The 15,096-nt window shown below is 40.4% G+C and overlaps 1 protein-coding gene across 11 annotated transcripts in view; it reads left to right on the top strand.

The window, feature by feature from the left end:
- PEX5L (peroxisomal biogenesis factor 5 like) overlaps nucleotides 1-15,096 on the top strand; it is a 227,073-nt gene that overhangs the window by 183,728 nt on the left and 28,249 nt on the right. For 10 of the 11 annotated variants that reach the window (XM_065876136.1, XM_065876138.1, XM_065876135.1 and 7 more), the window contains one exon: nucleotides 179-383. The exons of the other annotated variant lie outside the window; for it this stretch is intronic. In XM_065876136.1, the coding sequence (XP_065732208.1) occupies nucleotides 179-383 (205 nt within the window). Of the gene's footprint in view, nucleotides 1-178; nucleotides 384-15,096 lie in introns of those variants that run through there. 11 annotated transcript variants of the gene reach the window in all.

The raw sequence follows: 15,096 nt of genomic DNA, 5'->3' as shown, positions 1-15,096 counted from the left end.
ACAATGACTTTTCACAGAGGAATAATGAGAGAATCAGAAAGTTGCTCACCTGATGATCCAAAACACCAGAGTGGTGACTTAGGATTTTTAGACTAAGATAACTTAATTCATTTATTTCTAAGTTTGCTAACTCTGAAATCTGTTGCATTTTTAAATGCCTGTTTTTCTATCCTCTTAGAGAAGCGGTCAGCAATTTTCTCACTGCCCTCAGTTTGCAAAGAAAGAGCAGGAATCAACAGCAAGTTCCTCATCCTGCAATCTCTGGGAATATCTGGGCTGCCCTCAGAATAGCCCTTTCTCTGATGGACCAACCAGAACTCTTCCAGGCAGCTAATCTCGGTGACCTGGATGTCCTCCTGAGAGCTTTCAACTTGGATCCTTGATGGAAAAGAAAAAAATAAAAAGAATCCCTGATCTGTGTAATTGTACTGAGAAATGCAAAACTATTTCATTATGAATTCCAAAAAGGATAAAACGGATGTTCAAAAGGCTATGGTGATATAACTCAAGGGAATTCCTACAGACAATGCCCAGTCTCTGTTCAGATCCAAAAGCACAAAACATTATATAGTCAAGGTCAGGCTCAGAAGAATTGATAGACACAAACCAAGATTAAGTAACTGTGTGAATACTCTTCACAAGCTGCAAGCATATTGCAAGTTTGTTCTTTGGGGTTTTGTCCCCACTTGCAGCTGATGACACATCTAAGGAACTTGCTCATGGGACACCTGGAGAAAGCACTGCCTTGGATCAGGGAATTGTGTTTCTGAACTGTCCCCTGAAATTCCCCCTTTTACCAGATTGAACATAGTTTGGGCCAAGGTGCATGCACATATATTAACTCTTGACTGAAGAGAGGCATTGCTTAAACCTGTTCCAATTTTAACTTATATTGTTGCCCTTTGATTCCAGAGAGGGAGCTTTGCTGGCAAAAGCAGTTTTTGCACTAGAAATTTTTGCTCTTCCCAATCAAAACTTTTCTGGGATTGTATATATGCACTTTAATATTTTTGCCTTGCTGGAGTTTTGTTCTGTTGCTCCAATTTTTAACCTGGAGGTAAAAGATTAGAGAACTCAGCCTTGTTTGATCAACGGACCAAATAACAATTCCTGAAAATAGTTTTTCATAGCGTAGGGTTTTGAAGGAACGTTTTTCTTAAAGCAGATATGACATAGGGTGTAGTATGTCAAACACAGATCTTATTCACATGCTTTTCTGGGACTGTATGAACTTAAGCAAGAGATAAGGTAGTATCTCTTCACAAATTCTGTGCAGGAAGAAAGTTTGATGATATTGTGATTTCTACTGAGTTAACATTAACTTGCTTAAATGCCGTATTTTCCTTGCTTTCTAACTGCTCTGCACAGTTAATATTTCTTTTAAATTGTTAACATTTTAAATAGTATTTAAAAGTGATAAATACATCTGTTCCTTAAAATTATGTGTTTTCTTAGTTCCATAATAATCTGCACTGCTCACCCTTTTGCATTCTAAGTGATAGAAGATCAATATTTTCTAGCTGAAGCTCACTGAATGTCAGTGGTTTAATATGAAAGATGCATGCCTGGCTTTCACTTTGAACATTTGTCAAGCATCAGGAATTTTCTGCTGGCGGTGATGTTTAATTGGTTATATTCCACTCAGTTCTTCAGAGCGTTTTGTGCCTGTTGGGAGTTTGGTGATTAGTTGGAAAGACACCATTTTTTAAAGAATTAGAAAAATTGTTTGCAAAATGGTAACCAAAATATAATTTCACTGATGGTCCAATTCTAGTAATTTATCCTGGGAAATTGTCCCATTCTTCTTTATTGTGTCTCCTTTCTTCTTCCAGAATCTTCCCCAAAGCAATCTGATCCCAACTTTTTCTTCATATTCTTTGGTTAGTAATAGCTGGTTACATTCGTGATTATAGTTACCCTGCAAAATAGCATTTGGGTCAAGAGTATAATTGACTGGGGAGTTAGCTTCTACTGGGAGAGGGAAGAGAAAATGTATATACATGCTGAGACATCAAACTCCAGGTACAGGCAGAAATCCTCTCTTCCGTTATGTTGGAAGTCTCGGGGGATAGGAAGGGATCCCAGGGACACATGAAACCACTTGAGGCTTCCATACAACATAACCTATTCTAGTTCATAAAGACAAAGAGTTGAGGGCACTATGGTGGTGCCAGGCATTTATCTTCATGTCAAAGCCCACCTGGGCTAGGTGATGCCTCCAGCTGGCCAGCAGGAGGCAGGGCATTAAGGCATTCACTGCTGGGCAGGAGTCACAACCCAGGCTTGGTCTCCTTCACTGAAGTCTGAGAAGCAAGATAAAACTCAACAATATTTTCTAAAGAATAAATGGTATCCTTTAGAATTTTAGCATCTTAGAAACTCAGTCTGGGGAAGGACTCTTGGGGCCCAGTCTCCAACCCATGACCGCTGCCTGCTTGAATATCCCCGATAGAATAGCATCCATTCTGTGCATGTTCTTCCTCCCAATCCCTGTGCATTCACTGGCTGGCCAGCTGACGTGCATCCATCATAGTCCATTAGGAGCAAACTTCACAGGTGTTCTATTTATGATGTCATTCTATACTTTCAGCAGTCACTGAATTTTGCAATAACGATAGGCTGTTTTCTTAGCCTTGCTGGCACTACCTACATGAGATCAGTAACAATTTAAAGACTGACAGTAGGGTAAATGTGGGATGTTTTGATTTGATTGTTGCTAAGTGGTGGCAAATTTTGCTGCCCAAGTTTTATTTTGCTTTTGGAATACAGAGTAACTTCGAGCTCCAAAGAGTTGCGTTAGAGGAGACAACCTTCCATTCCCGTCATAATTTGATCATGTGCAGAGCATTCAGTAAGGTTTTCTGCAAGACACCTGTGTAAGTCAGAACCAAGATTTTCATAGGCTGTTAACCTGTCAAGAAGCGCAGAATTGTTGCCCAAGGAGTTTTTCAATACTTTTGTTTTAATTGACGTATAGCTGGTTTACAATGATCTGTTAGTTTCTCCTGTACAGCAAAGTGATTGTTATACATATGTATACATTCTTTATATCCTTTGCCATTATCGTTTATCACAGGGTATTGAATATAGTTCCCTGTGTTATACAATAGGACCTTGTTGTTTATCCATTCTACATCTAATAGTTTGCATCTGCTAACCCCAAACTCCTAATTCATCCCTCTCCCACCACCTTGCTTTGCAACAAGTCTGATCTCTGTCTGTGAGTCTGTTTCTCTTTTGATTTGTATCTTTTTTCCCGTTTTTTTTTTACTTTCTATTTTATATTGGAGTATAGTTGATTAACAATATTGTGATAGTTTCAGTGTACAGCAAGTGATTCAGTTATACAAGCACATGTATCTTTTTTTTCAAATTCTTTTCCCATTTAGGTTGTTACATAATATTGAACAGAGTTCCCTGTGCTATACAGTAAGCCCTTGCTGGTTATCCATTTTCAATACAGCAGTGTGTACATGTCAATCCCAAACTCCCAACTATCTCTTCCTCCCCTTGTGTCATATTTTAAATGCCACATATAACTGATATGGTGTTTGTCTTTCTCTGATTTACTTCACTTTGTATGATAATCTCTATGTCCATCCATGTTGCTGCAAATGGCATTATTTCGTTCTTTTTTATGGCTGAGTAGTATTCCACTGTATACATGTAACACATCTTCTTTATATGGACATTTAGGTTGTTTCCATGTCTTGGCTATTGTGAATAGTGCTGCTATGAACATAGGGGTGCATGTATCTTTTTGGATTATAGTCTTCTCTGGGTATATGCCCAGGAGTGGGATTGCTGGATCATATGGTAACTCTGTTTTTAGTTTCTTGAGGAACCTCCATACTGTTCTCCATAGTGGCTGCACCAACTTACATTCCCACCAGCAGTGCAAGAGGGTTCCCTTTTCTCCACACCCTCTCCAGCATTTGTTATTTGTAGATTTTTCAGTGATGGCCATTCTGACCAGTGTGAAGTGGTACCTCATTATAGTTTTGATTTGCATTTCTCTAATAATTATTGATGTTGAGCATCCTTTCATGTGCCTGTTGGTCATCTGGATGTCTTCTTTGGAGAAATGTCTATTTAGGTCTTCTGCCCATTGTTGGATTGGGATGTTTCTTTTGTTGTTGAGTTGTATGATCTGTTTGTACATTTTGGAAATTAAGACCTTATTGGTCACATCACTTGCAAATATTTTCTCCTAGTGTGTAGGTTGTCTTTTTGCTTTGCTTATGATTTCCTTTGCTGTGCAACAACTTATAAGTTTGATTAGGTCCTATTTGTTTATTTTATTTCTATTGCTTTGGGAGACGGACCTAAGAAAACATTGGTATGATTTATGTTAGAGAATGTATTGCCTGTGTTCTCTTCTAGTTTTATGGTGTCACACCTTATATTTGTCTATAAGCCATTTTGAGTTTGTTTTTGTGCATGGTGAGAAGGTGTGTTCTAACTTCATTTATTTACATGTGGCTGTCCAACTTTCCCAGCACCACTGGTTGAAGAGACTGTCTTTTTTCCATTTTATATTCTTGCCTCCTTTGTCAAATATTAATTGACCGTAAGTGTGTGGGTTTATTTCTGGGCTCTCTCTTCTGTTCCATTGATCCCTATGTCTGTTTTTGTGCCAATACCATGATGTTTTGATTACTGTAGCTTTGTAATATTGGGTGAAGTGTGGGAGAGTTATGCCTCCTGCTTTGTTCTTTTTCCTCAGTATTGCTTTGGCAACTCTGGGTCTTTTACAGATCCATATACATTTTAGGATTATTTGTTCTAGTTCTGTGAAAAATATCAGGGGTAATTACATAGGGATCACATTAAATTTGTAGATTGCTTTGGGTAATATGGCAATTTTAACAATATTAATTCTTCTAATCCAAGAGCATGGGATACCTTTCCTTCAATAATACTTTTTTGATTTTTATTTTATTAATTTTATTGGAGTACAGTTGATTTACAATGTGTTAGTTTCAGGTGTACAGCATAGTGATTCAGTTATACAGATTCTTTTCTCATATAGCTTATTACAGAACATTGAGTAGAGCTCAGATTCTTTTCTCATATAGCTTATTACAGATTCTTTTCTCATATAGCTTATTACAGAACATTGAGTAGAGCTCCCTGTGCTATACAGTAGGTCCTTGTTGGGTATCTATTTTATGTATAGTAGTTTGTGTATTTTAATCCCAAGCTCCTAATTTATCCCTCCTGCCATGTTTCCCTGTTGGTAACCGTAAGTTCTCAAAATCTGGGTCTGTTTCTGTTTTGTAAATAAATTCATTTATACAGTGAGACTTTTAAACAAAATTTAATAAAAACAGTTACTAGAAAGCACATGAAAGTTTATAGAAATCAGGGCACCACCAAAACTAAAGTAGCAAGATTTTAGAACAGTCTTTATTGTATACATTTTTTTTTAACTGTGACACATTTTTTAAGGCAGCACTGTTTTCTGGCATCTTATCTCCATGGTGTGAAATTGTCATTTAAATTACTCTTTCCATTTGAAAGGGTAGGTAGGGTGTTTTGGGTTACCTTCTGGGGCATTCTGGGAAGGCGTTGAGTATCTTTTGTGTTACTGAGTAATAAATAGCCTAAGATCTCTTAGAGGATGGTAATACTTTACTAGAATGACCACTCAATTTCATAAACGTGACTTCTGAGGACCAATTTCACTAGTCAATGGGATGAAAATGCAGAGAAGGCCAGTGATCATTGCTGAATTTCAAAATATAACTGTGTCTAGTGAGCTATTTCTATGTGCTCCTGTACCTTCACAGTGAGGTGGAGGAGGGTTAGGGAAAAGGAGAAATAAGGCATCCATTTACTGGGCCAATCATATTGAGTCATCATTCCCTTTGCTTTCTGACCCAAGCTCACTCCCGATGACTCCTTGAAAGAAAGGCAGATCTTATCCACCAGGAAACGTTAGTAGAAAACTATGAGCTGTGCTTTCTCAGTTGATCTGTGTTTCAACTAGAATGGCAAATTTGTGATACTTAACTGGGTTGGAATGTCCAGTACCCACTCACTTTCAGAGGTTTCTGCCACTTGCCTCATTTTCTTTGAAGGAACTCTTATGTTAAATCTTAGCACCATGTCTAGACATTAATGTTATGTAAATCTTTCTAGTGTATTTGTGCTATACAAGCAAGACTTGAATACAACTGTAGCTAGTCCTACTTATAACAGGAGCTCCCAAACTCTGTACCACAAACATTGTGTGTGACCTCCTTGGGAATAGAGGGAAAAAGCAAGATGGTTGTTTTGTGTCCCTTCCTCATTTGTCCCTGAATCGACTGGACTGTAATAAGTCAGTTAGTTGTTGTGGTGGTGGTGGTTTTATTTCTTGAAATGCTTCTAGAAGCATTCTAGTAACAGGGTATTCTGAAGGCTTAATTTGTGTGCCATCTTTCTGAGGCCTTCTGTTTTAGAAATTATTACACATGCAATGCATGATTTCAACTTTGTAAAATAATTTCAAATGTATTCCCTCGCCAGACTTTACTGCACCATTTCCTTATTTCAGTATTTGTAGAACTGGTTGAAATTAAACTGTTTTGAACTAAGAAGTAGACAGATCTATATTTTTTAAGAGGGTTTGTAGATGAACTCTGGCATAAGGTTTGTAAAAAGGCAGTTTTATAAAATGAAACATATAACCTCACGTACCAAAATAAAGCATGCATTAGCACTTGCAAATCTGCCTACTCAGATATTAACCAAAGCATGCAAAATAACTTTACTGAATGTAAATTTACCCAGTGCATGATTAAGTCAGTCTCATAGGTTAGCTTATATTTCCTTGCTTCTGAACAAGGAACTTGTTCATGAACTTTGTGTTCTAGTTTTTTCTACTTGCTTTTAAATATCCTGTCCTTGAGATTCACATGGCTGGTTTATGCAGTGTTGCAGCCAGTGCCAAACTAATCCTGTGAGGAGTCCAGGTCTTTAGACATCCAAACGATTTTTAAAAACCGGCTGAGGCACAACAGATGCAAAAGAGAAATAAAATCCACCTGTCTGAATAAATCATGTTGATTGCCTCAGCACAGTTTTGGGTTCTAAATTCTGAATAGTGCATTTCTAGCTTTTCTAATTTAGAAATGCTGACATTCTAAATAAGGTGGGGAGGTTAAGGTAACGTCAGGTACATGAAAACCATCCTAAGGCAAAGTGGACATGGGGCCTTAATTTCCACAAATGTCACATAGTGTGTGGGGTGTCTGTCACACCACTGTCCTCAACACAGCCCTATTTGTATGGTAAGTGAGCTACCTGGGCCACATCCCTTGAGAAACTGGACTTGGTCAATCCGTCTAAAAGCACTGAAATTCAGGGTTGATGAGGTGATTTCACGGTCACTCAGAACCAACTCTAAAGTCCTCCCACTGACCTTTTCTGTGGCCCCGGCTTCCGGAAAAAATAAGGACAAGGAAACCAGAAATGGAACAAAGCTCAGTAAGACAATGGGGGTGTCGTTAGTTAGCGACAGCTTTGTCACCACTTCGAACCCTACACCCCAACACATGCAGATGAGCTCCAAGACAGAATCCCCCAAGCACCCAGCCAAGACTGCTGTGTAGAGGCATCAAACAGCTAAGAGGAGAAAAAAAGTGTGAGATTTCACACAACTCTCCATTTTGCCTTGAATAAAGTTTCCGCTACTGGTACCCTCTGCAGACATACCCAAATAACATTCTGGAAACAAGTGCCCCAATCCTCAATCTCAGACTGCTCTCCAAGAGAGAACTCTTGTAGCACTGTAGAATGTCACAGCAAAACCCTGACAGGCTCATTGGGACACTTGCACTCAAGGTTGAGAAACCTGCACTCAAGGTTGAGAAACCTGCACTCAAAATAATATTAAGATGAAAAAAAATGAGGCAGTTCTTTGCTCACCAATAAAATGTGTGTGTCTTGTCTTTGAATTTCTTAGGGAAATGGTACGACACAAAAAGAACTAAAGAATATACACACTCAGTATTTCACTGAGATATATTAAAATACCACAAGAGAATTGTGCCACGTGAGAAATATGTTCACGATTGAATGTGTTAGCAATAAAGGAAATATAGCAAACCTAAATTTTACTAATTATTTTCAATTCCCCATCCCCATATCATCTAATCATCTAACCCAAACCCTCTTCTATTTTCATTGCCCAAATTTGTTTACATTTGTTGAAAATCTGATTAATTTAGTAAACTTTTTACAAACTATAAAAAGCATTTATTAACTATTTAGAAAGATATTTCTATATATTTTGTATATCTATGAATTGCATATCTAATCTAAAATACTGTTTGAGACAAATTCTTCTATGATGCTTCCTTATGCTCAATAATGCTTAAAATCTTGGGATTTCATTTTTAATCTGAAGTAGATAACAAAAAATTTAACCTTAAATGTTTACATTGAGTTTTTAAATTAAAACCAATCCAAATTAAGTGACCTATAGTAAATTAATGGCAGTGGAAGCGGGAGCATAAGTTATTGGAATACTACATGATAACGTACCTGTGTATTTAGTGAAATATTATATATCATAGCACAACTCTGTTGGGTATTAAGATTTCATCTTAGTATTCCCCTGTGTTGCTCTTTGAAATAAAATTACTACCATAAAAATCTCTTATCATATTGATGTGTTTAATTTACTCCATTGGCTTATAATTTGCAAAGTACCAAGATTAAGGTAGTATTTTTGTACTACTATTGGAAGCATGCCCTCCCCTTTTCACATTATTAAATTGTATATTTGTGCAATTTTAAACTATGTTTTCAATAAACTTTGTGGCTTCAAGGTCTTTTCAGAAATCTTTCAAAATGGGATATGGGGATCAGAATTGCTTCAAGTCAAATGGAATCCAATTTGTACTACTGGTTAAAAGGTCCTTTTATTGAATATCACTACCTATGATTTTGCATAAGTTATCTGGAAATAGGAATGCACTTTTAGATACAAAACAAAGATCTTCTTCCTTTGTTAATTTTTAAAGACTAAAATATTATTTAACCTGCAACTGGATTTTGTGATTTTTTTTTTTAGAATAAAAGTATTAAAATATATTTGTTTTAGGGTCTTTTTTTTTGTCAAATATTTGAGCACCTACTAAGTACAGGTACTGTTCTAGTGCAGGACAGTGGAAATTAAATCAAGCCCTTGAAGAGCTTAGATTTCTGTGAGAGCTCAACAAATACTTTAACGAATAAGAATGCCATGTGCTGCAATGCAAAGCGCTAGAAGAACAAGGCAAGTAACGTATGAGAGTGACTGGGGCTCCTTCATCTACAGGTGGTCAGGAAAGGTTTCTCTTACCTGACATTTGGGCTGAGATTTGAACGACAAGAAGCCAGCCAGGTGGAGTTGGGGACAAGCTCTCCCTCTTCACTGCCCTCTCTTTCCACCTGAGGCAGCACTTAACCTTGGTGGGATTCTCTTTTCTCTGTGAAATCAAGCTGTACCTCTTTCTTTCCTGTTTCACTGTTACTCTATAAGCAGTAAAGTTCCGTCTACCTAGTGGTGAACTGCGGCTCCTCTTCCCACCTCTCGCATAACTCAAACCATTTTCATGTCTCCTATGCCCTCGCCACTTTTTTTTTTTTTTTTTTTTTTTTTTTGCGGTACGCGGGCCCCACTGTGGTGGCCTCTCCCGTTGCGGAGCACAGGCTCCGGACGGGCAGGCTCAGCGGCCATGGCTCACGGGCCCAGCCGCTCAGCGGCATGTGGGATCCTCCCGGACCGGGGCACGAACCTGTGTCCCCTGCGTCAGCAGGAGTACTCTCAACCACTGCGCCACCAGGGAAGCCCGCCCCCGCCACTTTTTAAACATGAATATTAATTTCCTCAAATAGCTGCTTCACTCCGTGTGCGTATTCAAAAGCAGACCAAGGTCTGAATAGTTCTTTTTACATTTCCTTACAGGGCGCCTTAAGGTAATACCTCATCTAGCCAGCACTTTACGGCTCAAAAGGACTGACGTATTTTTCCTTTACTTACACCACATAACCAATAATGCCGCCTGGTAATCATCTTAAGGAATCAGAACTTTAGGCACCGATGGTTAATTTTAGTATTTTGCCCTGTGGAACTAAACTACTGATTCTCAGTAGGCGCCCTGCTTGAGTTTGCCCACTGAGTTTAGAAAAGTGGAATCCAGGCAGTACAGCCTTCCCAGGCCCAGTTCTGTGAAAGGGAAACAGAAAGGAAGCGAACATTTACTGAAACCTACCATGTGCCGAATTCCTTGGCCGGGTGTTTCTATTTTGCCGTTTTAACTTCAGCGGGCACCCAGGTCCTAAGCCTTTGCTCTACTGATAATTGTATCCAGTCCATAATTAATATTTCTGCAAATAATTAACATAATCTCAAAAACTGTGCCAGGTGAAAAGGTCTTAGAGATTAACAACAGACTAAAGAGTACACTTAATACTAAAAGAACAGCAAAAACTGACCTGGGAAACAGTAGGCTTGAGAGAAATTTCCAAGACAATGGCTAACACTGCTCATAGTAAAATTTGCTATCGGTTAAAAATTGATAAAGAACAACAAAATCGTCTTGACAAAATTTAGATTTGCAAAATTTGACCTGGTAGAGCTGGATCCCGTGGAAATAATGGCTGCAACGGGGAATTTGCAATAGCAAAAGTTATAATGGAGAAAAATTGATGAGGACTGAAAAACTGATGACAGACTGTCCTTATAAAATTTACAGAATTGTTAACAAAGTAAGTTCATTAAAATAGAAAGGAAAATGTCAAAGTTTGGGAAGAGTTCAACTGGGTGACTCTTCTTACCTTCTCCTCTCTCAAATCCCATCTCCCACACACTCCCTCTTAAGCTGGGCATCTTGCTTCCTACTTTCCTAGAAAACGATGGCAGGAAAGAACTCCCAGACTCATGGCAGTCTCCTAGTCTCCTCACCGTGGCATCTGCACTTGGGTCTCTGCCTCCCTCCCATCCCCACACAGGTCTTCCAGGCCCTGCCTAAAGTTAGCTCTGACTTTGGCACCAGATTCCATCACCTCTTGCCTGTTCAAGAACAGCGAATCAGCACTTCTCCCCTCGCCCTCCTACATCCTCCACACTGTACTTTCTGTTTGACCATCATATTTCTCATATTTAAAAGGAAGAACTTCTCTCAGCCCCACCCACTTCCCCTATCAGTCACCACCCCACTTTCTTTGCTTTCCTCTGTAGCAAAACTCCCCAGAGAGTTGTCTACATTCATTTTCTGCAATGCCTCTCCTCCCAAACTGTTCCCGTGGAGACCACACATGACTCCAAGTGGATCAATCTCACAGTGAACTCATCTTACTTAGCCTATCACATTTATTTGGTCACTCTCACCTCCTCAAGATGCTTTCTTCACTTGGTTTCCACTTCCAGGCACCATTCTCTTGGCTTCTGTGCACAGTGGTGGTCACTCATCCCAAGTCTCCTTTGCTGGCTCATCTTCTCCCTGACTTACGTTGAAGGGCTCAGTCCCTGGACCTCTTCTATTTCCTGTCTCCCTCCACGGATGATCCCACCCACGCCCATGGCTTTAAATACCACTTAGAGGGCTTCCCTGGTGGCGCAGTGGTTGAGAGTCCGCCTGCCGATGCAGGGGACACAGGTTCGTGCCCCGGTCCGGGAGGATCCCACATGCCGCGGAGCGGCTGCGCCCGTGAGCCATGGCCGCTGAGCCTGCGCGGCCGGAGCCTGTGCTCCGCAACGGGAGAGGCCACAGCAGTGAGAGGCCCACGTACCGCAAAAAAAAAAAAAAAAAAAAAACCACTTAGATACCAACCACTCCCAATTTGATATCTACAGTCCAGACTTCTCAAAGTCCAGAGTTGGACATGTCCCACTTCCTACTCAACATCAGCCACGGAGGTCTAATAGGAATTTCAAACTCAGCATGCCCCAAACCGGACTCCTGACCATCTTTCCCCACCACCACTTGTAACCTCACCACACGCTCCTACCTTAGTTGATTGCAACTACATTCTTCAATTGCTCAGAACAAAAACTTCAAGGGCAGCCTTAGCTACTCTCATTCCCTCATACCCCACATTCTATCCATCAGGAGATTCTATTGGCCTTACGTTCAAATGTACCCAGAATCTGCCCGTCCGCACTACCCCCATTGCCACCCTCCATCCCTCTGAGCATCATCCTCTCCCCTTGCCTACCACAGTAGCCCCTACTTCTGTCCTTGCCCTCCTGTCATCTAAGCTAAACAAAGAACAATCTCCCTGAAACTTTGCTCAGAGCAGGTCATTGCTCTGCTCAAAACCCTGTAATGGCTCTCCATTCTACCCTAGAGTCAAGCCCTTCCAATGCCTCCCGGGCTCAGACGATCTGGCCCCCCTCTCCTCCTCTCCCACCAGTCTCCCCCACTCCTCCCTCCCTCCCAACCACACTGGTCCCCTTGCTGCTTCTCTGACATACCAGCTACTTTCCCACTCCAGATCTACTGCTCCAGCTTGTCCCTCTGCCGAGCATATCCTTCCCTTCAACATGTTTGGATGACGCCTTCACCTCCTTCAAGTCTTCTTTCAAATCTCACCTTCCCATGATGCCTTCCCTGATCAGGCACTCCCCTGAGTACCTGATTTCGTACCTCAACCTGCACCTCCACCACTGATCTACATCTTCTTTTTTCCATAGAACTCAACAGCTTTTAACATATCATTTACTTACTTCTTATGTTTAGTATCTGCCTCTCCCTGGTAGAAAATTAACTCAGCAAGGGCAGAGACCCATATCTACTTTGTTTACTGATACATCTAAGAAAAACAATGCTTAGCGCATAGATGTTTAGTAGTTATGGAATGATGAACCATGCTATACAGATGAACAAAATAAATTTGCTTAATGGAATTATCTCCAGAAAAATACTTTTGAAAAAAAAAGTCATCAATGTTGGTATAACTGATTATTTTTTAAAAATTGTTTTAGACTGAAACAATGGGTCAAAACCTCCGCAGAGTCAAAACGCTATACGGGTTAAAATGATGACATAAAATACCACAGTAAAAATATCTTGTGTCCACCAGACTGTCAGATGCTTTACATAACTCATCACAAGTATTTATTCTGCCCACTGAACAGATGAGAAGACTGAGTCTCAGGATATTAAGTGCTTACCAAAGTCACACAGCTAGTCTGGGCTGGGAACAGGTATTTGAACTTGTCTATATGCTTCTACCCTGGCCATTATCCCACCCTGCCTCCCTACCTCAATGAAAGTAGATTTTTAAATAATTGCTTGCATGGGGATGAGAATTACTCACCATTTTCCTGTTAAATTTCTCCACTGTGACTGAAGTTTGCCACTGATGACGTCTGAAAAGCTGGACCATGAGTTCAAATGGCACATACACACACTGGTAAACTCTCCCACTGGACACGACGGGATACATCAAGTGAATGTAAACAGCAGCTGGCTTGCAAACACTGGCCTAAAAGTTTACAATTCTCTGAATGGTAAACAACCCCTCACTATCCCCCCATCATTTCCTTCTCCTCTTACTCCCTCACCAAAACAGATGGCACAACACTGATGTCAGTCATTTCACTTGGATTTTTAAAAATACATTGGTTCATTCTTTTAAAAGTTTTAAGCACTGAATAAACATATTTTAAGTGGTAATTAGCCTATATGGTAAGCAAAATAGGCCCCCCCCCCCCCCGCCCAAAGATATCCACATCGTAATCACCTTACATGCCAAAAGGAACACTGCAGCTATGAGTAAGTTAAGGATCCTGAGATGGGAAGATTATTCTGGACCATCTGGGTGAACCCAATGTAATTCCGAGGGGCTCTGTAAGAAAGAGGCAGGAGAGCCAGTAAAGGAGATGTGCCAATGGAAGCAGACACTGGAGTGACGCCAATGCTCTCAGGAGGTCATGAGCCAAGGAATGCCAACAGCTTCCCGAAACTGGAAGAAGGAAGGAATGGATTTTCTCCTACGGCTTCCCTGCCAACACCTTGCTTTTAGCCCTGTGAGACCTATTTCCAGACCTCTGACCTAATAAATGTATTGTTTTAAGCCACTCAGTTTGTGGTAATTTGTTTACAGCAGCAATAGGAAGCTCATTACAGCCTAGAAACACAATGTCATAAAAATGCTGAAATCCCTTGATGCAACTAGCGTTGACTCTGCTTATACCTGCATTAAGGAAGCCACCAGCAAACTGAGAGCCAGGGAACCACAGAAAGGTCTCACAATCGATTCCAATATTCAACTTGGCACCCAGTAGAGAAAGACAGCAGACTCCCACCTGCCCTGCCCCTCCCTCCTTCACAGAGTTAACATCGTGCCATCGACGATATTCCACTACTGATGGGACCTGGCAGCCTCGGGGCCACACAAAGAAACCCTGAAAAGAAATAAAATTAGTCACTGTCTCAAGTTACCTGTTCCACTGATGGATAAGAACCTGCAAGAGGCAGAATCGGTTTATGTGGCATTTTGCAAAAGAAAAAAAAAAAACAGCCATAAAGGGACCTCAGATTGTGAGAATAGCTTTTAATTTTAAAACAATCGAAGCAATAAATCATCCATCTCTCTTTCCATCACAGGCAAATAGTCTCCCAAAACATTTGAGATATTTTAAACTACAACTGTGATTAGTGCAAAATAAACACAAACTCTTTCAGGCGCCAACATCAAAACCTGCCAAGCAGACAGGCGCGGGCCACAGGATCAGCCTCAGCTGAGGCCAGGAGGAGCGGCCAGATTTCCATGGTATTTCAACACACCCAGCTCTGAACAGACAAAACAATACCGGGGGAGGAGAAACCACAAGAGAATGTTGCCCAAAGTGAAACAAATCTGCCCAACACCCTCATGTGGCTAACATCCTTGGCACCTGGAAGATACTTGAAAAATAAATGCAGAGTTGGCAGCTTCTAGACAAAGCTGAAGAAACAGGGTTTGGGCTCATTTGCTTTTGGTTTTTAATTGGGGTCTTATATATATATATTGGTTCTTATGCAGAAAAATCTGCTTTCTGGAAGGCATTCTGTGCCTCACATTGCTCCCGACTCCAAAAAAAATGTTTGTGCTGCTTCTGTCTGTCTGGATGCT

This window comes from Phocoena phocoena, chromosome 4 (genome assembly GCF_963924675.1).
Source record: "Phocoena phocoena chromosome 4, mPhoPho1.1, whole genome shotgun sequence".
Taxonomy (NCBI): domain Eukaryota; kingdom Metazoa; phylum Chordata; class Mammalia; order Artiodactyla; family Phocoenidae; genus Phocoena; species Phocoena phocoena.
Note: the sequence above shows the minus strand (reverse complement) of the source record. Positions and strands in the feature narration are given on the sequence as shown.